Raw genomic sequence first — 24,304 nt, 5'->3', positions numbered from 1 at the left:
CCTGATGTGGTACACGGCACAACGGCCGCTCTCTCGGTAGCGGCGCACGACTCAAACGGCGCAAGTGTAGCTGGCTCCGCTCTCTACGAGAGATATGGCTCTCTCTGCGCGGAGCATCTCGCGCGCTCTCGATCCCTTCTCCATCGACGAAGAGAGGTATATATTTGTTTCGGAGATGCTGGAGCAGAGCCAGGCGTTGGACATCTCTCGGAAGAGCCACCTCTGCCTCTCTGACGTCTCTCTCTGCCGCATCTCCATATACGTTTCCAGCCGGTCGCCTCCCAACCCTGCTTGGGTTGGTAACAAGACTAGCGGCGTCTGGAAGCGGCTTCTCTCGGATCGGTCGCTCCGCGAGGTGCAGACCAACATTGTGCAGCAGCAATTGGACGGTACGTATGAAGCGCTGGACGACGTCAAGCCTTACGACGTGACCGAGCGAGGGGACGGCGACTCCGACTTCGAAGGCGAAGACGACGACAGCTATTCGGCCTTGCCTCGGGCGGAACTTCGAAGTGACGGCAAGATCCGGTCCAGGTCGCCGTCCTCCAGCGGGGTCAAGATGCGGCCACCCATTGAGGTTGAGCAGGGAAACGCTGAGTCCGACACCACGTTCATGCGTTGGTCGGGGCAGCACACCGGGTCAAGGAGCTTGGTTCGAAAGCCGAGCGACGTATCCGAGTCGTTCCAAGATCCGGGACCATTGTGCTTCGCCCAGATAATACAGCCGTCTGCTGCGAAGCAAATTGTCCCGGTGACGAACACGGTGTGGAGCCAGCCATTGTACATGGCGTTCTGCAGGTCACTGTTGGACGGCAGCTGGACCTTCAACACAGCAGAAAACGTTAAGTAAAATAAAAATCGTTTGAAATTCCATACACGTACTCTCAGGTTCTTTCCGTCCGAAGGTGTGCTGCAGGAGGGGCTCCCGAGCTTCAACCAGCTTAGCCATTTCGGCTTGACTAGATGGAGAAGGCCAAGAGATACTTGCTGGTGCATATCCTTTAAGTGCAGAAGCCAATGATTCCTCTGTGCGACGTAGTGTCCGTGACAGTGTGCTTGGGGGGACACCAAATACCAAGCACAGCGTTGTCTGCTCCATAGAACCCACGTAGAAGGAAAGTAAAAGACCCAGCACTTGGTGATGGTGTCGTAGCTTGGGTGGGCGGCCACGTGTAGTGTGGCGTGGAATGAAGTAAAATCTGCTGAACCTCCGCAGGAGCTGGTTGAACGCAGGTCTACAGACATGTAGCGATTAGTTAACGTGTGCAGTTTTAACAACACTAGATAGGGTCTCACCTGGTTAAACGGGTAGCATTGAGGAAGTTCACGTTGTTGCCATACTTGTACAGGATCATCCAAGCCGATTCGCTCGGCGCGTCAAGGCACTTTGTCGTGAGGTAGTGCCGGCTCCTCATGGCGATTCTCCACGCATTCGCCATCAGCACGTCAAATACTACACGTCGCACGTCGTTCAACTCCTCTTCTTGCTTCAGAACCCATGCACAGAGAACCAGCGTCAGGTCTTCGTCGTCTGTGGCCTCGCTCGCCATCGTGGTGTTCACTTGCGCTCGACACGGGCCAATTTGAAAGTGAGCAAAATTCGAAGGGTGCAATTTCGCGTAGTGTCCGGCACAAAGTGTCGGGTACAGTTTTACAAAGTGTTTTTTTTATTGTAGCTTTTGATGTAGGACAGTAAGAACCGGACAAAATGAGCAGTCAAAATACATTTGTGGTAGAGGTTTCGAGAAGGAAGCCGTCATATATCTTTTTAAACTCTGACTTATCTGCTGCAGATAAGTCGGTCGTTTAAGTGATAATTGGCAGGCGCCCAATGGTTTAATACAAAAAAATTAAAATAGAAGTCAAACTTGTTTTGGCAGTAAATGTTCATCCAACGTGATGGCTGAAAGTGCACGCTGGCATCGCCACGTTCTTCACGCCATGAAGCAAGCCATCGAGCTAAGTCGCTGTTATGGGTTGCTGTCATCACGATGAACAGAGGGATACTCATGGAGGAGAACAACTCAGCGGATACCATCACCGTATTTCGCGTCTGAACCCAACATTCGATCCATCAGGATTTTGTTCCAGTCCGGACCACAAATTGTGTGTCCCTCGAAAAGAATAAAAAAAAAACACCGCATCTGCATTAATGAGGGTTTTAACTTGGATCGGATCTCCTGGGATGCATCGAGCGCAACAGCGACCCAGTTCGTTGTCACTCTCTGTGATACTTTTTTTCTTTTCGAGTGCTCCGGTCAGCACCTTCCCGACGCCTTCGAGCACACTGAGCAAGAGCTGCGGATATAGACCCCCCCATTGAATTCAATGGTGATGCAAAACTCGCTAGTACATTCAGAATCTTTAAACCTCCATTTTGCTGGATAAGCCGCAGATAAATTTCATTTCGAGAGAGCCGATTCCCCTTTTGTCTACGATTTATCACTTTCTCTAAATGGAAGGTTGTGTACTTGAGAGACCGGCCGTAAATGATCGTTTTGATCGACTCGGTCACCCCCCACCCCCACCCCCCCCCCCACCCCCCCACCCCCGCCCGATTTTTTGACCAATCTTAACAGTTTTTTGCCGAGCCAGCGGGGAATGGGAAGTTGCCGTTATGAAGCGTTTTGTTGTAGGAATTCTGAAGCGAACTGGGATACACCGTATCGAATTCGTACACTTCGACTTACTGGGTAACCTTGGCTGGTAAAGACGATAGAACACTCTTCGTTCATATTCTCTAGAAATAGTATCCATTTTGGATAATGTTTTGATACCCGATTCGTGAAGGTTGCGTGTCAACCACCAAATGCTCGACATCCATATTTCTCATGGAAGGATGGAGATAGTAAAATATTACTGTCGCGCGCTCCTTCCCAACCATCGCACGATAATGATGTACTGGTGGTAGCGAGAGAAGAGCATTATTGACCGTTAACAAAACAATTCATCGACAAACGCTGTCGACCGAGTTACTGATAACATTAGGCGACAAAAAACGAGTCCACACATGCGGCCTTCTTAAATACACCGTTGCTTTTGCCAACCATCGCTCAATGTGTTGATGTGCGTATCCCAGGCAATGCCGCAATAACTTGTTGGTCAGAATTAGGGTACTCTCTAACACTGGCATTTTCATGGTAGCTAGCTGTTAGTTAATGCGAGTGAACATGCCAGTGGCACTTATTACTAGTAGAATTCTAACGAATTCACACAAGAAAAGCAACATGTGCTCATGACGAATTTTCATTTCCTGTCTTTCGTCCTCGTTGACCCTTTAGGCACGTTCAACAGTTTACTACTATACACATGTATCCTGAAATATTCTGGTACCACGACTAGACTGAAATACATCGACGTTGCAAGCAGGGTGCTAGCATTTAAAAAAAGAAAGCACATTTACTTGTAGTTACTAGCAATATGCGTCAAACAAAATGATACCCACGAAATATTTAGAGTTATCGAGCTTAAAGTCGGCCAATTTGTTTTCGCACTTAACCGAAACTGTGACTTTTATTGCAAACTTCCTTCGCTAAAATGTAAAACTACAATTGCTTTTAACAAGAGCTATGAAACACTTCTTAAAAATTTTAAAATTGAAAAAATATTGAGCTCACAGCACTCCTAAATGGCCCATAGATGGAAATAATATTTTTGAGCGACCACAACTTCTTCCGTTTTAAGCATTCTGTAGCTTATAACGGCTCAAGTGGTAGAGGAGCTGGGTCTTCACCAGTAGTTATTTCAGTAAGGTACTGTGTATTGCAGTTATTTCGCTGACGTGGCAGTTCACCATCGTGAAAGTGTATGAAAAAAGAGTCACCCCCTTATATTTATCTATATCGTTGTCTAAAGCCACCTGCACATATTGTAGTAAATGTGGCCACCAGCAAGAAATGCCTAATGTTTGCGCTGGTAAATATATCCCAATTTGATTGTACATCTACAGGCGCAATTGAGCGAAATGCAGCCAGACTTGCAGTTTCAAAGGTGCAATTCTGGCCGCTTTTCATCGTGGATCACCGTCTTATGAGCTCGCACTATTGTAAAGCTCGCGGAGGGCTGCTGATAGGTGCAAGGCATGCACTGCATGCCAAGTGGGTACTGTATAGCACGCCACCTTATCTGTGCCAAGCAAGACCGCATTCGAGGAGCTTTGATCGTTGAAACGATAACAGACCCAGGCTTTAATGTTCAAATTGCTCAACTGCGGGTGTGCTTGTTCCACCACATCAGTGTAGCTGCAGGCGCTCTAGTTCGCCATTTCAGCAGCAAGTTCGTAAGGACTACTGAATCCGTGAGCCACTGCAGAGACGTTTGCCTCGACATGCGCTTGATTCACGACAGCGGATGTCGTTGAGCGACAAGCATGAAGACTTCGTCGCATTCATCCGCTCGATACACAGGCCTTGACCGGCATCAGCAAACTGGACATGTTAGATTGTCCATACCTTCACTATCGCATGCAATAATCGGGGGCCGTTGCACGGTGTCTAGCAGCTAACGTTGCCTTCCGCAGCCAGTCCAGCGCACACCAACGTCTGTCACGACGGACACACGATTTATATCGAAAGCGATGCCCTTGCTGACTCACCTGTCCTTACGCATTCCACCCTTAACTGTAGGTGGCCTCCGTTCACCGCCGCACGAACGCCAGCGCCGTTGCTTCTTATGATCTTGCGAAGTGGATGGCAAATGGGCGGGAGATTCAAACAGCCAACAGTTTTGCAAGGAGTATATCGCCTTAGGTGGGGTACCGCAGGAATTAGTTTTGCTTCATCGTACACTTCTTTAACGGGTATGGATTTTAAGCAGTCTGTAATCGTATTGGTAAGGTGATTTATTTTCCGAGGAGGTAGTACGTTTTAGTGGTTGCTGTTCCAGCCTACCAGTAGGTAGGAACCACTTGGTCACGAAAACATGCTACCCTAAAACCTTCAAATAAGGCCTATACGAGGGTTTTGCATCCGAACATGTATACTGTGCAGTCAGTCGGCTGAGAAATATAAACCAAAACTGACAGGTGCACTTGCCACCAACGCCATTTTGCCCAGAAACTCTCAGAACCACATGTAACCAGCGTTGCTGGTTAGAAAGAAAAGCGAACACAACACCACGCGGTGTTCGACAGCCTCAAGTGGGCCGCGGAGATATCTCAGCAAATACGAATGAAGGTTCGTCGCTCGAAGTGGAGTCTGCTTCGTCGCCAGTGCTAGTAGCATCACCTCCTTCTCATAGTGCTGGACCAGCCTTGATAAAGCTCCAGTTTGATTCGTGGGATGAATTTCATGCTTTTGTGCGTGAGTATGAAGAACAGACCTACCAGGTACTGCCTAAACTGCGATACGAACTACAAGTGCTTCAAATTTTCTAACCATTGCCATTTAGCTGTTTCGAACAAGTACAAATCAAACGGTGAAAGCTCGAAATGCGAAAATCAAGAATCCAGCTTCGCACATTCCACATTCATTCAAGCAGTATTCGAAAGGATTAGAGTGTACTCATGCAGGAAAATACAAGCTCGCTCAGCATTCTTTAATTAAGAACGAAAGATCTGAAACACTACAAGCAGCAATTGACGAATTCAAGGAAAAACAATCCGGAGTGGACTCAAATTCAATGTGTGATCGTTGATAAGGATTTCACGGAAATTTCCGTATTGAAGTCCTCACTTCCGAGCGTTTCGGTTTTACTCTGTCAATTTCACGTTATCAAGTATCTTGTAGAGGAACTTGCGAGTGGAGTTTACGGGTTTAGTATGTACCAGAAAGAACAATTACGCAATTGCATTCAACTCATGGTGTACGCTAGAAGTAAACGTGAATTTGAAAAGCATCGGCGCTACATGAAGCACATGATTGAGCTCGGCTGTAGTAGACGCAGCTATGAATACCAGAACCAGAACTCTTCGAGATACACTGGTGGTGTTTATGATGAAGGACCCGAGAATCTTCCGAATGAATTTCTGGAGCAAAGTAGCTACATCATCGATCCATTATTTGTTGAATCAAACGATCAAGAATGAGTTCATCATAGTGAAGTCTATTTTAAAAAGAGCTGGGATACCTGTAAGGAAATGTGGTGCTCCTACACACGGCAGAACGCTGTTACACTTGGTAACAACACCAACAACAGATTGGAGGCGTCGTGACAACAGATCAAAGATGTTGTGAACAGTAGTATGGGTCATGACGAATGCATAGCAGCTATCATGCTCTATCAAGCTCGAGCCGAGCAGTATTTGGATGGACAAATTAACAAGGTATCTGTCGTTCACCATACGGAATGCGATGACGAGATGACAGTGATTGCGAATTTGGTTAGTCGACATGCCTGTGAGCTGATATACGAACAGTATAGTTACGTTCAACATCGCGCATCCTACAGCTACTACGAAGCCTTTCCGAGTATAATATTTATCAGGAGATAGGGAAGAAGATGAATCTCTGGATGAGCCGAGTGTCGAGTATACAATTCAAAAGCAAAATTGGCACTGCTCGTGCTTATTTACGAGCACACGGATATTACCCTGCAGACACGTTTTCTACGTTCGTAAGTCAATGAAGATGGACACCATCATCCCAATAAAGCTGCTTCATCCACGTTGGTTACTTTCAACTCTGCGTCAGCGGCCAGCTCACAGTGATGTACAGCCTACTCCGTTCCGTGTTAAAACAGTAATTTCGCGCTCATCAGTACAGCCATGGGACTGCAATCGAAAATATCGCGAGGCGCGAATTGTGGCTAATGAAATTTGCAGTGGTATGAGTAACCTTGGAATGATCGAGTACAATTCGGCAATGAAAGCTCTAAAAATTGTGGCATGTCTAAACGGTTTGTCGAGTTAATTTCATTGACAGGCGATTGTGACTTGACATCTACACATCAAGAACATCTCTCTCAGTGTACAATGATAAGTGAAACACCAGTCGACCAACAGCATAATATTGTGGACAGGGATGTCCCGCTGCAACCAAGGATAGAAGCTCCTTTGTCAGAGACAACTAGCATTTTGGACGGGAATGATGTGTCCAACTCGTACGAAGTTTTGAACGAGGAGCAACAAGCAGACACGGGTTTTATCGAGCAGAGTGGTTTAAATTTTCCTCTAGAGCCCGCCTTCAGTGAATCCGAGACATTGTTAAGTACGACAAGCAGAGTGAACGGTGAGACTTCCAACGGCTACATACCAGATACGTTAAGCAACGGTAATGCTGGAAATGAAAACAGTGGAATTGCTAAAAGTGCGCCTGGTATATGCAGATTTTTAACTCGAGTCGTTTTAATCGACAACGATATTCAGATCATTTCTCCGTGCCGAGCTCGTGGGAGACCTAAAATTAAGCCAAGAGCAAAGAAAAAAACTGTCAACAAAGGTATCAGAATGACGCGTATGGATTCTAACCTACTCAACTTGAATATGAGCTTATCATCCGTCCAAAGTATCTTGACCGGGTCTGAAACGTACGAAGCAGCTAAATCTCTGCAGCAATTTCTAGTTTTTGGGTTGAAGACCAAGTTGAAGCCGCCGAAAGCTCACAAAATTTCGAGTTTACCAGTTTCCAAACTTTTAATCGATTTAGATCACCTCCACCGCGTTTACCCAGGGATTATCCCTCGAAAGGTGACGCTAAAGTGTCTGCTTCGCAGCGTAAGTTTGTTGGGCTTGCTGAAAAAGATGTCGCAGTTGAGGTAACTGGAGTTGGAGTTTTCAGTACATCTACGCTCATGTTAATGAAGAAGTGGCATCGAGCGATGGAAGCAGTGTCAAGAATCGACAAAACAAAAGAGTGGATCCAGTGTGTCGACTTAAATAACGACTTCCCAAAGATTTCGAGGTGGAACATAGGGACGATTTGTTCAAGAAATTAGAAAATTTACCGCTGAATCGCGAATCGGTACGACCTTATTTTTCACATTGAATATTTTTTATTGGGTTAATATGCTAATTTAATGTGATATAAATTTATGCTATGGATCTTGCTGCTAGAGGTTGTGTCGGTGATGATACAATGTGCATGGTTGCCGAAAAATTATTCGGTACGGATCCAAACGTTACACTAGTTGATCCATCACACTTGGGCATCGTTCTCAATGGGGAGATCACGGTCAATACCGATAATATTACTGTTTTTTTGCGCGCGAATAGCAGTGAGGTGGTTCTTATACCGATCAACTGTAACGGTATCCATTGGTGCAGCATCAGGATACGGTCGTCATCACGGGAAGTACATATCTACGACCCAATGAGCTCAAAGTACGTCACATTTGTTCGAGCTGCTGCCAAAACGTTGATACATCTTCTCCGGAAAACAGCAGAGGAGCCATCTTACAGCGTTCACATTTACAGCTCCGATGTTGGAGTACAATACGACAGCTAAAATTGTGGTATCTACGTGCTTTTGAGCTTCGAGCACTTTACTGGTGCACCTCAGCTCGGACGAGTCGACAACCAAATGCTGCAATGTTATCGCTACCGGTACCTACGAATGTGCTACAGCTAGAAATGGAGAGGAGCATTTAAAAACCTTTACAATACATTTGTCACCTGTGTGAACGCTCAAGGCATCACATAAATGACCTGCACGAATTGGCGCCCGTGTCTTCACTAAAGTCAAGAGTGATTTAGATTGTCTTATAAGTATTACATTCGCTAACAATGCTAAAGCTAGTATGTGCTTCGTTTATCCGGATCTGTATACCCTGCTTAGAATTAATACCAGCGGTTTGAACTCGCACTCGCTCGTTTAATCTGGAACGAATCTGGAACGAGTCTGGACCAGTCTGGAACGAAACTGGACCAGTCTGGATCTAGTCTGGAACAGTCTGGATTATTAGTCTCGTCTCATATGTGCCAGGTTGGAACAGCAACAAGTGCCTTTTTCTATTTAGATCTAAATACAAAAACGCCCTATCTTTTTCGAGACACATGTTACTTGTTCTGGACTTGACGCTCTCACACCGCTTAGCTTCCGGCCGGTTTGATGCGTCCGTTTTCACGTTTCCTGTAGGCCTTATTCAGATTGTAGAGCTGATTCTGGTACTCATTAAGCGTCGAGGGATCCAAAGAGTGGTAGTAGGTTGGATTATTCCCCCCCTGTTTTAAACTGATACCAAAGCTTTTGGCCAACGCCTTCACTTCGCTGTAAGGGGCACCTCTCTCTTCGAAGTCGGCATCTGTCGTGTGGTCGGTCCTCAGTAGCTGCTGGTTTGCTTTGAGGGCATCACTGGAAGCGAGGAAGGTAGCCGCGATTGCAGCAAAGACGAAAGAAAGACGCATGGGATGGTTGGGTAAGCAGGAAGGTGTGAGGGAGTGAGCAGATTGAATAGTGAATAGTGAGAGGATAATGGACTCGCACGAGCGGCTCAAACATGTACCAGGAAGCTGCAAGTAATCACGTTTTTTTTACGTGACTAAAATTATAAACTTGCAGCAAATCCCGTTTTTTTACATGACTAAAAAACAGTTACTTTTTGCAATCGGTATAACATGCACTGGGCACAATTATACGGCCAACTCCTCGAGTTCCCATAACTCCGTCAATTTTACTATTTGACGGTGCGGTTTTCACACTAGCTGCAGAACATGCTGCAAGGATGTGCATTTTTAATCATGTTCTGCAATGGAGCAGCATACAACAGGCACCGATTCTTAGCAACGAACTTTCGTGAGGTTCAGTTTGTACATTGCTTATGGGCATATATGCGACTTCCAGCCCCCCTTGTCACACAATCAGTGATCACACTGGACCTGTGGAGATTTGTATAAAATCTTCCAGATCATTGATCTCAGATCATATAAATGATAAATCCACAATCTGTCATTAATAACCCGAGGAATGTTGGATCACACAATCAATGATACCACTGGTGTTATGTTGTTTTTATCTAACGTGTTATAATCTGTACAAACCTTGGTTTTGTGTATTGTATTTGTCTATTAGGACGATTAGGCGGCGTCTAAGGAATATGTCCGGCTACATAAAGCCCCATACATATAAGACTGGACATCTCGAAAGCATGTGCAGACATCCGGTCACTGTATTTTCATAAAACAATAAAACAAAATGACAAGACAACGTCCATATCAAAGTAGTTATATTTCAGGAAAACGCTAGCTTGGGGAGGGCGCGCGAAACGAGAAGTGCCGCCCCCGCAGTTCAGGTGGATGGAACCTTCTAGAGCCTTCTAGAAGGTTCCACGGCCGCCCTACATCTGCCTTTTTGTATTACATACTGAATCTATGTTAAACTGAGCCTGTCTCTGATTGGCTGTAACTCTACACTTATCATATCTGATACACTCACCCTCCCTCTGGCGTGCGCGTCCCCTCAGTCTTGTCATTCCCGAAATTGCGCTGAAGGCCAGAGGTGCCGTTCCCTGACGGATTAGTCCGACCCCGTGTTTATCCACGCTTGCCTTGTGCGGGCCTGTTTACTTGGGGCTTGGATAGGTCCGTCCTGGGGGATGGCTGTGCCTACTGCGTCTGCTGCTGCTGCTGCCACTAGCTCGCCTTCCGCCGCTCCCTCGCCTCGCTCGCCGACGCCGCCTGCTCCTGCTGCAGTCCCTGCTGTTCCGGCTGCCATGGTCGAGCTCCGCTCCTGCTGGTGCTGTAACTCCACCGTCGTCTGTACTGGCCCCCGTTGTTCCCTCGTCACCTGTACGGGCTTTTGTTGCTCCCTCGTCGCCTGTACGGGCTCCTGTTGCTCCATCGTCGCCTGTACGGGAACCTGTTGCTCCATTCCCAAACGACGCGGCTGCTGAAGCTCCTGGCTCAAGTCTCATGCCTCCCCGTTCGCCTTCGTCTCCTGTTGGCTCCTCTTTGGCTGCGCCTCACGATGCCTCTGCGGCGTCGCCGCCCACCGTGCTCCAGCAACTCATCTACGAGATCACGATCGAAGATTTGTGTGGAGATGACGTTGATGGTGATGTTGCGGCTGACGATGCTGGTGATGATAGCGTTGCAGCTGAGGATGTTCCTCTTCAAGAGGTGGGATTGTTTAACGACGAAGATGTGGAAAACACCCAACGGACGAAGCGCGCTCGGCTTCGTCGTGGCGATGAGATGTCGGACTGGCATCCCTTTCCGCTTCCGAAAGTTCCGGAGGGACATCTAACTACGAACCATCGCAACCACTATAATCCGGATGCTCCTTGGGATTATGCGAACTCGGCTGGAATTACACGCTTGCTTGGCGTCGAAGGGGAATCTCCGCACCGCTGCTATCTTGTTCAGTGGAAGGGTCGCCCGCTGCAGATGAGCTGGGTCTGGATGGAGTTGCTGGACAAGGAATCGACGCGGTACATGATGCAAAATGTCGACAAGTGGAAGGCTTCGGGTTCTGAAATAACATTCAAAGGATGGTACGACGTTCGTGCTAATGCTTCCGAAGCTGGTACGTGTTTCATGGATGCGCTCCGCTGCGCGCTGTACCATCTTGGTCGGCCCAATCTGGTTACCATGGAGATGTGGGATGAGTATAAAAAAACTCGTCCCGAGGCGATTGCGTTTGACGTATCTCGCGAAGACGTCACGGAGTTCTGGAAAACGCTTCAGCGCCAAAGTGTTCCGTTAGACTACGGCATCATGCTTCCCAATATTCTTCATGAATCCATCGGGAGTATTGCGACTCTGAACCACTTCTTTGAAGCCTTGGTTCCGGGTACGTACTTGGTGAGCGTGGGCCAGGATGACATCGGTCACTGTTTCGTCGTGGTGAAGACTGGTCCCAATGCTCGCCTGGTCGTGCTTGATGAATACTTGGCTGACCACGATCCACCGATGGAAGTGTCTCCTCTCTCGAACTACCTTTGGATTGAGAGTGTAAAGTGGATTAGTCGTGTTCAGCTTCAACTTGGGTACGTGTGTCGCCACGGCAAACGCACTTCGAAGACGGCGCGTAACCGGAAGAGACGCTTGATGCAGCAGTAGCTTCAACTTGGAGGGGATGTAGTACGGGAATACATGTAGGTCTTTGAGCCCCCTTAAGTTGATTTTACTTCATCTTCTCCTTCGTTTCTTGCGCCTTGCAGTCTCAAACTCTACGATTAGATCTGGGACTTGTGACAAGTTTTCAACCGGTTCCCAGGTCTGCTTCTCTTCTCCCACCCACTCCACATAGAATTGGGTCCGTCGCTTGTGTGTCCTCTTCTTCACCAAGCGTTTGACGATCTGGCCGATACTTCCTTCAGCCAGTACAACCTCGTTGGGTCGCGACAAGCGTGTCGACTCGTTGTACGGCTTCAGCGAACCCGTATTGAATACTGGGTGAAGCTTGTTGCCAGCTTGAATGTTAAGTTCGTAAGCATGGTTGTGTATCTTCCGCACAACAGCGTAAGGTCCAATCCACTTCGGACCGAGCTTAGTGGATGCTGGCAGACCAGTGTGCTTGGGGTCCAAGTGTTTGGTGCTCAAGTACACCCTCAAAGACTTGTTCTTGTCGATTCTTGTCGTAAACATCACGCATTCGCTCTTGCGTTTGAGCAAGTGTTTCACGGCAGCGAAAAAGAATAGCTGCTTGTCGCTCGTGAAACTCAGCGCCTCGACGACTCTTTGCAGCCGTATCGAGCTGCTCCGCTGCAAGCTGTAGCGGATTCAGTGGAATATACCCTAGATCCGCCTCGAACGGTGCGAGCTTAGTACTGGAGTTCACCGTTGAGTTGATAGCAAACTCAGCGTTCGCTAAGTGAATGTCCCAGTCGTCTTGACGTGGACTGACGAAGCATCGAAGATACTCTTCGAGCGTTCAATTCATTCGCTCAGTTTGTCCGTCGCCTTGGGCCCGGTGTGCTACTGTCATACTGAGTGACGTGCCGATAGACTTGAAGACGTGTTGCCAAAACGCAGACACGAATTTTCTGTCTCGGTCGGATACAATATTCGTCGGCATACCGTGAAGTTTCCAAATGTTGTCGATGAAGAGACGGGCAACGCCTTCGGCTGTTACCTTCTTCGTTGTCGGCACAAAGTGGCATCTCTTGGTCAGTCGGTCGACGACGACCCAAATCGAATCAACGTCACGCTTTGTTCTAGGCAAATCCGTTATGAAGTCCATGGAGATCGATCCCCCGCGCTCATCGGGAATACTCAATGGTTCGAGTAAGCCAGGAGGCTTTGTCAGCCTTGGCTTGTTTCGTCGACATGGTTCGCAGTCAGCAATAAACGTTTGGATCGACTTGAGCATCTTGGACCAGTACCAGCGTCGTGCTAACGTCAAGTACGTTCGCTCGGCACCAGGATGGCCACTGTAGCTGGTGTCATGACTCTCCTTGATTATCGATTGTCTCAACTTCACATCGTTGGGAACAGCGATTTGAGGATGGTCATCCACCGGAGACTGGTACCACAGCAAGCCGTTTGCCTCCGAATAGTATCGGTATAGCTTGTGGTGCTGGTTTTTTTTCCTTCGACTTTGAGGTGCTTGTACGTTGCTGGATTGCTGCCCGGATTGTCTGGACATCTCGATCTTTGACGTAAGCACCCTTGATCCTCTTCAGCAGCTCTGAATCTGTAGACACTTCACTAAGAGCAAGACTGAAGGAAGTGTCGTTGAAGCTGGACACACTCAGGTCATGGAAATACTTCGTATCTGGCTGCAAGTCAGGTCTGCGACTCAATGCATCCGCGATGCCGTTCTTCGCACCTTGAATATACGAGAACGTGGGTTGGTACTCAGCTAGAATGTCGTATCACCTAGCCAACCGGCGGTTCGCCATCTTCTGTGTGAACAACCCTTCGAGACCTTTGTGATCCGTCTCGACGATCGGTGGTTTGTTCAAGCAGTAAAATCGAAAAGCTGCTAGCGCGTGTACGATAGCAAGTAGCTCCTGCTGCTGTGTTGGATAGTTGAGCTCCGCGGATTTCAGCTTTCGACTGGTATACGCAATGGGTCGCTCAACGCCGTCCACGACTTGGAATAATACTCCACCAACAGCGAATTTGCTCGCATCAGTGCGCAGATGCATGGACTGGCTGAAGTTAGGGAGGTGCAACACTGGAGGATTACACAGTCGCCTTCTTAACTCCTTGAAATTCTTCAACTGCTCATCATTAAATTGGATCTTCGCGTTCCTCTTGTTCTTCTTTTTCAAGAGAGTGAACATTGTTGCAGTAAATGCTGCGTAGTCTGGACAAAATCGTTGGACGTAACCAGTCAACCCAAGGAAGCTGTGAAGTACCTCTTGTGTTCGTGGTACTGGCCAGTCCTTGATGGTTTGTACCTTGTCCGGATCCATCCCTACACCGTTGCGTCCTACGAAGTCCCCGAGACACGGAATCTCGTCGGCACAGAAGACACACTTGGCAAGCTTGACGTACAGCTTGTTGTCACGCAGGATATTTAATGTCTTGCGCAACGCCTTCAAGTGGTCGTCGATGCTCTGAGACTTCGTGAAAACGTAGATGTCATCATAAAACTACTTGGTGTTTTCCAAACCTCGGAACAGCTTTGACGTTAAACGATGCATCGTTGCTGGCGCATTACAGACTCCCATTGGCAGAACAAGATACTCCCAGAGTCCGTTTGGCGCTTGAAATGCTGTGAACTTGATATCCTCTTCACGCATACGTACTTGATAGTACGCGGACATCAAATCCATTGTGGAAAACCAGTACGCTCCGGACATCACGTCAAGAATGTCCTTCTTCCTCGTCATTGGGATACTTTGACGTACAGTGTTGGAGTTCAAGTACCGGTAGTCGTGTACAATCCTCCAGCCAACTGGTTTTCGTACACAAAAAGTTGGAGCAGCATGTGGACTGATGCTTGGACGGATGAGCTTCTTCTTCACCATGTCTACAACCCAACGCACAATCTCGCGTTGCTGTTCTGGCGATTGACGCCATTGTCGCGGATACATTGCAAGATTCGGATCCTCCACGTCAATCCTATGCTCAATCTCGCGTTTCTCGGGTAAACCTTCTGGAAGCTCAGGACGGAACACATTGTCCATGTACTCCATGAGTAACTGGTACGCGGGATTCTCCTTGAAGCTATCCCAGTCCGTATTCAGATACCGTTGTGCTTTCGCACTTCCGACGTTGTCGGGTTGATCTTGCCGTTGCAGTGAGCGAGCAACTTGCTTGATCGTCACGTTCGTCAGAACCAACATATAGTCAGGTTCATCGATCGACTTGGTCTTGATTCGCAGGAACTTTCGTAGTTTCTTGCGAGTGATGAGCTTCGTCTGAACACCAGCCTCATCAGCGACACCCATCGTGAACATATTTTCCACGACAGTGCCTCTGCCCCCAGTACTGCTGCTATCTCCAGCCTCTCGTACAGTACCGCCGCGTTTCGATTGTTGTCCTTCACCGCCGAACCCTTGCAGGCTGACGCGTCTCCTGGTTGTTCGCAAACATATCTTGGACTCTCTTTCTGCGTTGCGTCGCAAACAGTTTCAGCCGCGGACTTCACATCCGTTTCCAGCGCGGCACCTCGACAGAAATCGGGTCTTTTCGCCGATAGGCCTTTCGCCTCGACAGATCTCCGAAGCCCGGAGGCAATCACCGGTCCGCTTTCCTCGATCAGTCCACTGGTTTCCCCTGTTCGCTTTCAATGCAGAGACTTCACTTGCGTTCCTTCGATACATCGACCTCTCCAGTCGATCTGCGGCTGCGTATCCTCGAAGAATGGGATTCCAAGGATGCAGTCAAATTCATCGGGTATGGCGTAGACGACAGCGATACACTTGTATGCCTCGTGCAACCCAGACACCAGGATTTCGAGGGGAAGTACCGCCAGTTCCGTCTCGACAATCTGGTTGTCTCCAAGTTTCACACGAATGTTCTTACCAATGAACTTCGTGGCCTTGAGTCGATGTTTCTCGACCCACTGTCTGGACACGTAGATTGTGGTTGCTCCACAGTCCAACAGCATTCTTTGGGTCGAAATGGTCGCGCCAATAACGATGATTTCCCCCTCTACGGAGTACAGTGGACGCGACTTGTAGACGAGAGGGTTTTCGCTCAGAACGTTAAGGCTGACATTCTCAAACTTAACTGATCCGGCTACGTTCTCTTCCACGACAGGACCCTCATTCACTGACGTGGCTGCCCGTTTCCCTGCTTCTCTTTCTCCTTCTTCCAAAGGAAGCAGTTGGTCTTGATGTAGCCAGGTTTCTTGCAGTGGAAACAGGTACGACTTTCGGCTCGTTTCGAGCTAGTCTTCGCCTTGAAACGCCCTTTACCACGGAACGTTATTCCCTTGAGCGACTTGTCGTGACTCGGCGCGTGCTTAGTGGACGGCTTCCGCTTGTCTTGGCGAGTACGATGTTCGCGCGACTCGTCGACGAAGTGTGTCACCTCATACTTGACAGCAAGGTCCATTGCGTCGCTCAGGGTTTCTGGGTTCTCGAGCTTGACATAGCTACGCGTGCGCGGCCTGAGACCGTTCGCGTAGAATAGTACTTGGTCAAGCACGCTCATTCCTTCAACTCTGAAGATCAAGGCTGAATACTCGCCATTGTAGGTCTCGATGTCCGCTGTCTGCTTACGGCGTTGAAGCTTCTCGCGCAGGACAGACTGGTAATTCGACGCTTCGAAGTGTTGGAGCACATGCTCACGGAAAATCCCCCACGTGTGCTCCTCCGCTCGAGTTGTCGATGACCAGTGCAGGAACCATCCGGATGCCGGCTTTTCCATTGCCGATCCGGCAATTCCAGGAAGACGCGTGCTCGTGTCTTCGATTGGAATGTTGTTGATGCGGCAGGCGATCTCGATCTGGAACAGCCATTCGCGGACGTCTTCCCCCCTCTTGCCCGTGAACTTGGGCAGATGGCTCGGCACTTTCGTGCGGTCGGCCATCGCTTGGTTCAGCCGATCGATCTCGGCGCGTAGCTGGGCGATTGTTGGCATGGGCTCCTTCTGGTCAGGTTGCTGGGACCAACAAGTACTACCAGTATTTCAGGAAAACTGTAATGGGCCCAACTCCAATTACATAAGTAGGTAGATATTTCTTTAGTTATTACATAAGTAGGTAAAGTGGCACACGGGTAGCGTGTGCCAAAGTGTCATCATCTGATTGGTTGATAGTGAGGAGCCAGACTCATTTATTGACCAATCAGATATAGACATGTGTTTGAGTGGTTCACACGAGGCCAGGGGTAGCTGCCCTGGTCCTAAATAAATCAGAGTTGAATTTGACACAAACCTAAGACTTGGTTTTATTATTGCGAGCTTCCTCCGCACTATAGTGTAAGCTAGTAACGGTATCTCTTACCCCGTTACACCTGGTAGCACTTAGTAGTCCTTCCAACGACCAAGTCTACGATGAGCCAGGTCCAGATCTCCGGGGCGACCCTGGAGCATGCTGCATTCCCCCATCTCACTCGCGTGGAGTGGGAAGCGCTTCACCGCCTCGTGGCGGTGTCCGGAGACGCTGTCGTCGCATCGCTGCTGATCTCAGCGACGCCCGACCAGCAACGTCTTGCAGCACAAGAGTTCATGGAACGCGAGCTCGCCGATGTGAATCGGCGGGTGTCAACTACCTCGCGTCCATCCCAGAATGATGTCGTCAAGATGGAGACGTCTACGTATTCTGGCGCCGGTGAAAACCGGCTTCCGCTAAACCGGTGGTTCCGCAAGATCGACATCGCTATCGCCTCGCGATGCATCGAGGCGTCATCGGCCAAGATGAACTTCCTCCTCTCCCGGTTAACCGGGAAGGCCAAAGAATGAGCCCTCGGGAAGCTGGTTGTCGACTCCGAGGCTTTCCCGACTCTGGAAACTCTCCAGAGCGACTTGCGCCTCGCGTTCGAGCCCCCGCAAGATGAGTCTCGCGTTCGCGCAGAGTTCTTCGCTCTGCGGCAAGGGGAGATGTCCATGCGTGATTACGTCCAGAAGACGCGACATCTGGCGTCATGCATCGTGACCAAGCCAATCGACATGGCCTCGCAAGTCCACGTATTTGTGTTCGGCATGCGCGAGGGCATGACCCGTTACTGCCTCACCAGAGCTGAGCCCTCCTCTCTCGAGGAGGCGTTTGCACTCGCGATTCGCGAGGATTACAAGGTAGCTGCATCGTACGCCGCAGCCATACCTGCGGAAGCCCGGGAGTCTACCCCCGAGCCCATGGAGATCGACGCCATCAACGCGTCGAGCAATCGACCTCGCGGGTCCTACCGCGGCAGCTCTGGGCGAAGCAATCGCTCCTTCATTTGCTTCCGTTGTGGGAAGAAGGGTCATCGCGCGGCGGAGTGCCGCGCGTCAGCTCCCGTCGTCTCTCACGTCGACGCGGAACACTCCTCGGCCGCTCATTCAAAAAACGACCAGGACCAGTAGGTGCGGGGCGCCCTACTGGCTTTGACGAAGGGCCGGGCCCTCCGGTGGCAGCCCAGCCTTCGAGCCCTCCCGTGCTCCAAGCACACACCAATGCTACCACTCCGCCGGGCGACTCGAGACTGATCATCGTCAGCCTCCACGTCACCGGAGCCCGGCGACCACTGTGCGCGCTCCTTGACTCAGGAGCGACCAACAACTTCTTTCGCGCGTCGTGTTTGTCGGTACTACCCAAGAACGTCCGCGTCCGAAATGGTCCGGGCGAGATCCAAGTCAAACTCGCAGATGGTAAGGCTCGCCGCGTTGCGCGGCGTGACGTGTCTTTGTCGTACACGTTCGACGGCTTCCGTAGCAAGGACGACTTCTTGGTGATCGAGATGAACTACGCGTTTGACGGCATCCTGGGCATCCCTTGGCTTGCGCGATATCAGCCAGAGATTGACTGGCTGGCCCAATCAGTCAAGCGTCGACGTGGATTCGACGTGAGCGAGGTCTTCACACACCTCTTGGTGGCGCCAAGAGACTGGCCCCACGTCACAGTCGTCGACAAAACAGCAACGACACAAGCAGTGCACAGAGCGAGCGATGGCCCTCTCTGCATGGCTTGTGCTACGTTGCTGAACGAAGCGCCCTCGCGGTTTCGCGAGGTAGATGATGAGGTGGTTGAGCAGCGGCTCCCACAGTACAAGACGGTGGTCGAGCAGGGACTTCCACAACACGAGATGATGGTCGAGCAGGTGCTCCCACGACACGAGACAGTGGTCGAGCAGGGGCTCCCACACAACGAGACGGCGGTAGAGCAGAGGTTCCCGCCGAACGATTCGGCGGTCGAGCAGATTGGGCTGCCGTCAAACGATGCCGCGGTTGAGCAGGGGCTCCCGCGTGCTCCCGGTCCGGTCGAGTACGGGCTCCCGCGCCTAGAGGAGGGTGATGCATCGTCGAGTAGCAGTGCGTCAGACTCGAGCGTAAGCTCGAGGAAGTCGAAGAAGAAGTCAAAGCGACGACGCCTGAAACCTCGTCGAGACTACACGACCAGCGATAGCCCGCCGATGGAATCGGTCAGCGCGCTGGAGTACGTGGAAGGAGACCCGAATCGGTCGCGCAGCATCGCAATCGCGAGCCCGCCGCGCGAAGCGGCGGCGATCACGCGCCTTCCAGGCTTGTCCTGGAAGAACTTTCTTCGGGACCTCAAGGCTGGAGACGTCGAGCAAGTATGCTTGGTCACCGAGGCAGTCTCGGTGGATGAGGCAGCAAATGCGGTCGCAACGGACAGTGAACGTTCACGTCCGCTAGGTGCTGAGCCTAAGTCTGCTCGAGAGGAACGATTCCAAACGCAGTCCTGGGAGGCCTTGCGTGAGTCAGCGAATCCCGTATACGACACCGCCTGCGAGTACGCCGACGTCTTCCCGGATGAGATCCCCGCCGAGCTACCGGCGGATCGTGGGGTTCAGCATGAGATCGACCTCGCGCCAGGTACGAACTACTGCACCAGACAATGGCCACTTCCTCGTGATCAAGTGAAAGCGATCGATGACTTCTTTGAGGGCCGCCGAAAGGCGGGTCACGTGCGTGAGAGTACCTCTCCCCATTCCAGTCCAACGTTCTGTGTGAAGAAAGCTACAGGGGGATGGCGTATCTTTCACGCATTCAACAAGTTGAATGATGCCACCATCCCCGCGCAGACTCCGATCCCTCGGAAGGACATGGTACTAGACTCCATGGCTGGCAGCGTCATCTACAGCGCCATCGACCTGACCGATGGATTCTATCAGATCCTGATGAGAACATCTGATGTGCCTCTCACCGCCGTAAGTACACCGAGCGGGATACTCTGGGAGTGGCTCGTGATGCCACAGGGCCTCAAGAACGCGCCTGCCACCTTCAATCGCATGGTCTCCCATGTGCTTCGCCCGCTTCGAGACTTCGCGCCGAGTTACTTCGACGACATCTTCGTGCACAGCCGCGCTGAGGGCAACCTCAGTGCCGTGGACGTACATCTAAAACACCTGAGACAAGTCTTCCAGGTGATGCGAGAGAACAAGCTCTACGCAAACCTGAAGAAATGTGTCTTCTGCGCACCGGAGATTCCGGTGTTGGGATGCTACGTGAGCAAGAACGGTGTGCGCGCGGATCCCGAGAAGGTATCGTCTATCTGTGCTTGGCCAACGCCGACAAGCCCCACTGAGTTGCGTCAGTGGCTTAGCATGGCCAATTACTTGCACAAGTACACGAAGAATTACGCTGGGTTGGTCCATCCGCTGTCCTCGCTGCTGAAGAAGGACGTGATCTGGGAGTGGAAATCGGACCACCAAGCTGCATTCGACTCGGTGAAGAAGAGCTTGGCGTCTGCGCCGATACTGAAGCTTGCTGATGACTCAAAGCCATTCCACGTCGTCTGCGACGCGAGCAATTTCGCCATCGGCTGTGCGCTGATGCAGTTCGATGATGACGAACACGAACGCGTTATCAGCTATCAGTCGCGCCAACTGAAGCCAGCCGAGAAGAATTACCCAGTCCACGACAAGGAGCTCCTGGCAATGCGGTACGCTCTGATCAAATTCAGAGTGTACCTGCTCGGTGAACAGTCATTTGCGGATTACACTGATCACGCATCGCTGCGGACAGCGATGAAGAGCCCTCACTTGTCGCAACGGATGGCCCGTTGGCTGTCATTCTTCTCCGAGTACAACTTCGTTGTTCACTACCAGCCGGGCAAGAATAACATTCTCGCCGACGCGCTGTCTCGGCGTCCGGACTACGATCCCCGTGAAGCGCTAAGGCATCAGCTCGCTGATGAGGACGACGACGAATGTGCGGTCTGCGTGTCGGTAGACATCAACTTGACGTTGACCACGCCCACGCTCCCGCTGGGCGACGAGATTGCTACAGCGTACGATGATGACCCTATATACGGCGCCATCATGAAGCACCTGCGTGCTCCTAGTAGTGACACGCTAAGTGCCCTGTCAAAGACCACGCGATATCAAATCGATCGATATCGACTGGACGGTAATCTACTCAAGTACAGCATCGACAGGTTCGATGGTCCTCGAGTCGTCGTCCCAAACGACGCTGATCTACGTGCGCGCATAATCCACGAGTATCATGCCGCCCCGACCGGAGGCCATCTCGGTCGCGAGAAGACGTACGCGGCTCTGTCGAGAGACTTCTATTGGCCACACATGTACAAGTGGGTACGCAAGTGGGTCCGCACATGTGAAACTTGCCAGCGAGTCAAATTGTCTTCGACGTCTCAGGCCCCATGGCGCCCTCTTCCGGTCGCCACGGAAGCCTGGCGCTCCATTTCGATGGACTTCATCTTCGGTCTTCCGCCCGATACAGCCGGGCGCACAGGTGTACTTGTGTTCGTTGATCGCTTCAGCAAGATGGTCCATCTCGTTCCGGTGGCGGCCTCAATCACCGCGGAAGAGTCCGCGGCCCACTTCGTCGACGTGATTTTTCATCACCACGGCCTGCCGGAGTCTATCGTGTCCGACCGCGACCCGCGGTTTACATCCGCGTTCTGGTCACGCCTCTTCGAGCGCTTGGGAACCAAATTGCTGATGTCAACTGCGGCACATCCGGAGACGGATGGACAAACAGAACGCGTCAACCGCGTCCTTGAAGACGTTCTCCGAAGCTACGCAACTTCGTACACGAGCTGGAGCGCGTTCCTACCGCTAGCCGAGTTCGCACTCAACAACGCCGAGCACTCCTCGACGGGTATGACGCCGTTCTTCGTGAACAACGCTCGCCACCCACGTGTTCCGGCACTTCTCGCCGTGGGTCACCCCACGGATGCTGGCGGCTCCACCCTTGGTGGGGGAGAACCTCCTTCGGTCGACATGGATGCTGAAGCTGCGCTCAGCTCTAGGGACGACGTGTCCGTGTCGTGGTCATCACCGGTACGTGAACCGGTGTCTCAGCACGCACCGGTAGCCTCACCGGTGTCAACAAGCCTGCCGGCGCACTCGACTTCACGGTTATCTTCGGGTGTAGCCAGTGCGAACGCCCTGACTCGTTCTCCGTCCAAGCAGTCCATCGAGCCTCCTCGGCATACTGCATCTCCGATAACGAGATGGACGTCGGAGAACTTGATCGATCCAGGCAGCAAGATTCGTGAGCAAGAAGTTACCACGGCAAACTATACACCGAAACCCTCGGTGCTTCCTGCCGATCCCTCGGCAGTTGCGGAATTCGTCATGCAAAGGCAATCCATCGCAAGGTTCGTCCGCGACGCACTGGAGAACGCAGTGGACAAGCAAAAGGAACAAGCTGATAAGCACGGTCGAGAGAACGTGAATGTATTCAAGATAGGAGATCGCGTTCTCCTATCGACCGAGGGAATCCGCGCTTCCGCCGTGACCAACCTCGGCACCAACAAACTTGCCCCACGCTTCATCGGTCCTTTTCGTGTAACCAAGGCTGTGGGCGACGCCTACACCTTGGACATCCCGTCATCACTTAGACTCCACCCGACGTTTTACGTCGGGCGACTCAAGCGGTACTTCCCTGCGACGATTCCTGATTCGAGCCAGCAGACTAAGCATGCGTCGGGCGACCAGACCGACGAGCCTGACGCGCCAGACAGCCGTCAGCCCCTGGCGCCCGCTCTCGCGGACGATCTCCCTGCTGGGCAGAGCCAAGCACATGCGTCTCCAATCCCCGTAGGCGAGATAACAGCTCCCGATTCAACTGACGAAGCTCCGACGCGATCTGCTTAGCCCGCCAGGCACGATCTTCCGCCCGCTCAGCCCCAACCTGAGCGTCCAACGCGCGGTTCGAAGCTGCCTCCACCTCGCCCTGAACGTACAGGGCGTACGCCGTATCATCGTGAGGCCCACCACCGATAATTGACTCGGTGGGTGATGCGTGCTGGATTGTGGAGCGTATCGTTGACCACGAAGATCCCCACAGCTCGACCGCTCAACGAAACGTCCGTAGTCGTGTGCCTCGCGCGGTTCCGACCGCGCGCCGCTTCTTGGTACGTTGGCTCGGTTATCCCCCAGAACATAATACGTGGGAGCCCCGCGCCAACCTTCTCCGCGACGTTCCGAACGTGGTCCACGAGTATGAGACCATGCTGCTTGAGAAGAAGAATTCCGCGGGCACCCCGCGGAGACCGCGAACGAGATCGAGAACGGCCACGAGAACGACCCGCACGAGGAGGCGACAACGACGCCGCGCTCCGACGCGTGCAACGTTGGCGTGAGCCGCCGCGATTAGCCGCCTGATCCATACTGGACAGGGTGTGCTCGTACTTTCCGATCCATCCCGACTCCTCGCCGCTGAGTGGCCGCTCAGCGAGATGTTCCCTCCATTCGCGTTGAGTCGGACGGGTTGAAGTACCACAGGACTCGCACCCCTCTCTCACGTGCACGAAGCAGAGTCGATCCAAATCCCACGCGTTGTTGCAGACCTTCACGCGCAGCTCTCCAATCGAATGATCCGCGAGGATCTCCTCGCGATACGCCAACCAATCGACAAAGCTTTCTCCAGCACGCGACATCCGGTTCCATCGCCGGATGAAGGCACACCAAGAGCGACGAAGTCCCTCACGATCAGCGCCTTCAATGTATTTCTTCCGCGTCGCGCGGAAGCGACGAAAGTGGTTCTTCATAGTGTCTAGCGTATCCGGATTCACCGCTCCTGACAAGTCGTACAGGTCCCAGGGAACCAGGGCGTCGTCCATCACGCGCGACCGCGTGCTTCCGGCACTGATCCTCGTGACTGTCGGCTCCGCCGGTGTCTCGGCTGTCTGGGTTACCGCCGCCATTAGTGCGTCGATGTTTGCTGCTGTCACCAGCGCCGCGCTGGTGCTAACGCCCGTTGACTGCGTCGTGTTGTCCTCGGCCATCTTCGCTCCGTTGGGTTTTCGAGTATTCTTCAAATGTGTTCCGTGCGCTTATGTTGCGTAAGCGCAACTTAGAGAGGAGGGTGATGTAATGGGCCCAACTCCAATTACATAAGTAGGTAGATATTTCTTTAGTATTTACATAAGTAGGTAAAGTGGCACACGGGTAGCGT

At 51.4% G+C, this 24,304-nt stretch overlaps 1 protein-coding gene across 1 annotated transcript; it reads right to left on the bottom strand.

Annotated features, from left to right (window-relative positions):
* Window positions 1-8,965: 8,965 nt before the first annotated feature.
* Window positions 8,966-9,280, bottom strand: PITG_11480 (uncharacterized protein; the record flags this gene model as incomplete). The annotated part of the gene is made up of 1 exon (XM_002901006.1): window positions 8,966-9,280. The coding sequence occupies one exon, from the start codon at window positions 9,278-9,280 to the stop codon at window positions 8,966-8,968; it is 315 nt and encodes a 104-aa protein (XP_002901052.1).
* Between the last annotated feature and the right edge of the window lie 15,024 nt (window positions 9,281-24,304).

Source organism: Phytophthora infestans, genomic scaffold, assembly GCF_000142945.1.
Source record: "Phytophthora infestans T30-4 supercont1.23 genomic scaffold, whole genome shotgun sequence".
Taxonomy (NCBI): Eukaryota; Oomycota; class Peronosporomycetes; order Peronosporales; family Peronosporaceae; genus Phytophthora; species Phytophthora infestans.
Note: the sequence above shows the minus strand (reverse complement) of the source record. Positions and strands in the feature narration are given on the sequence as shown.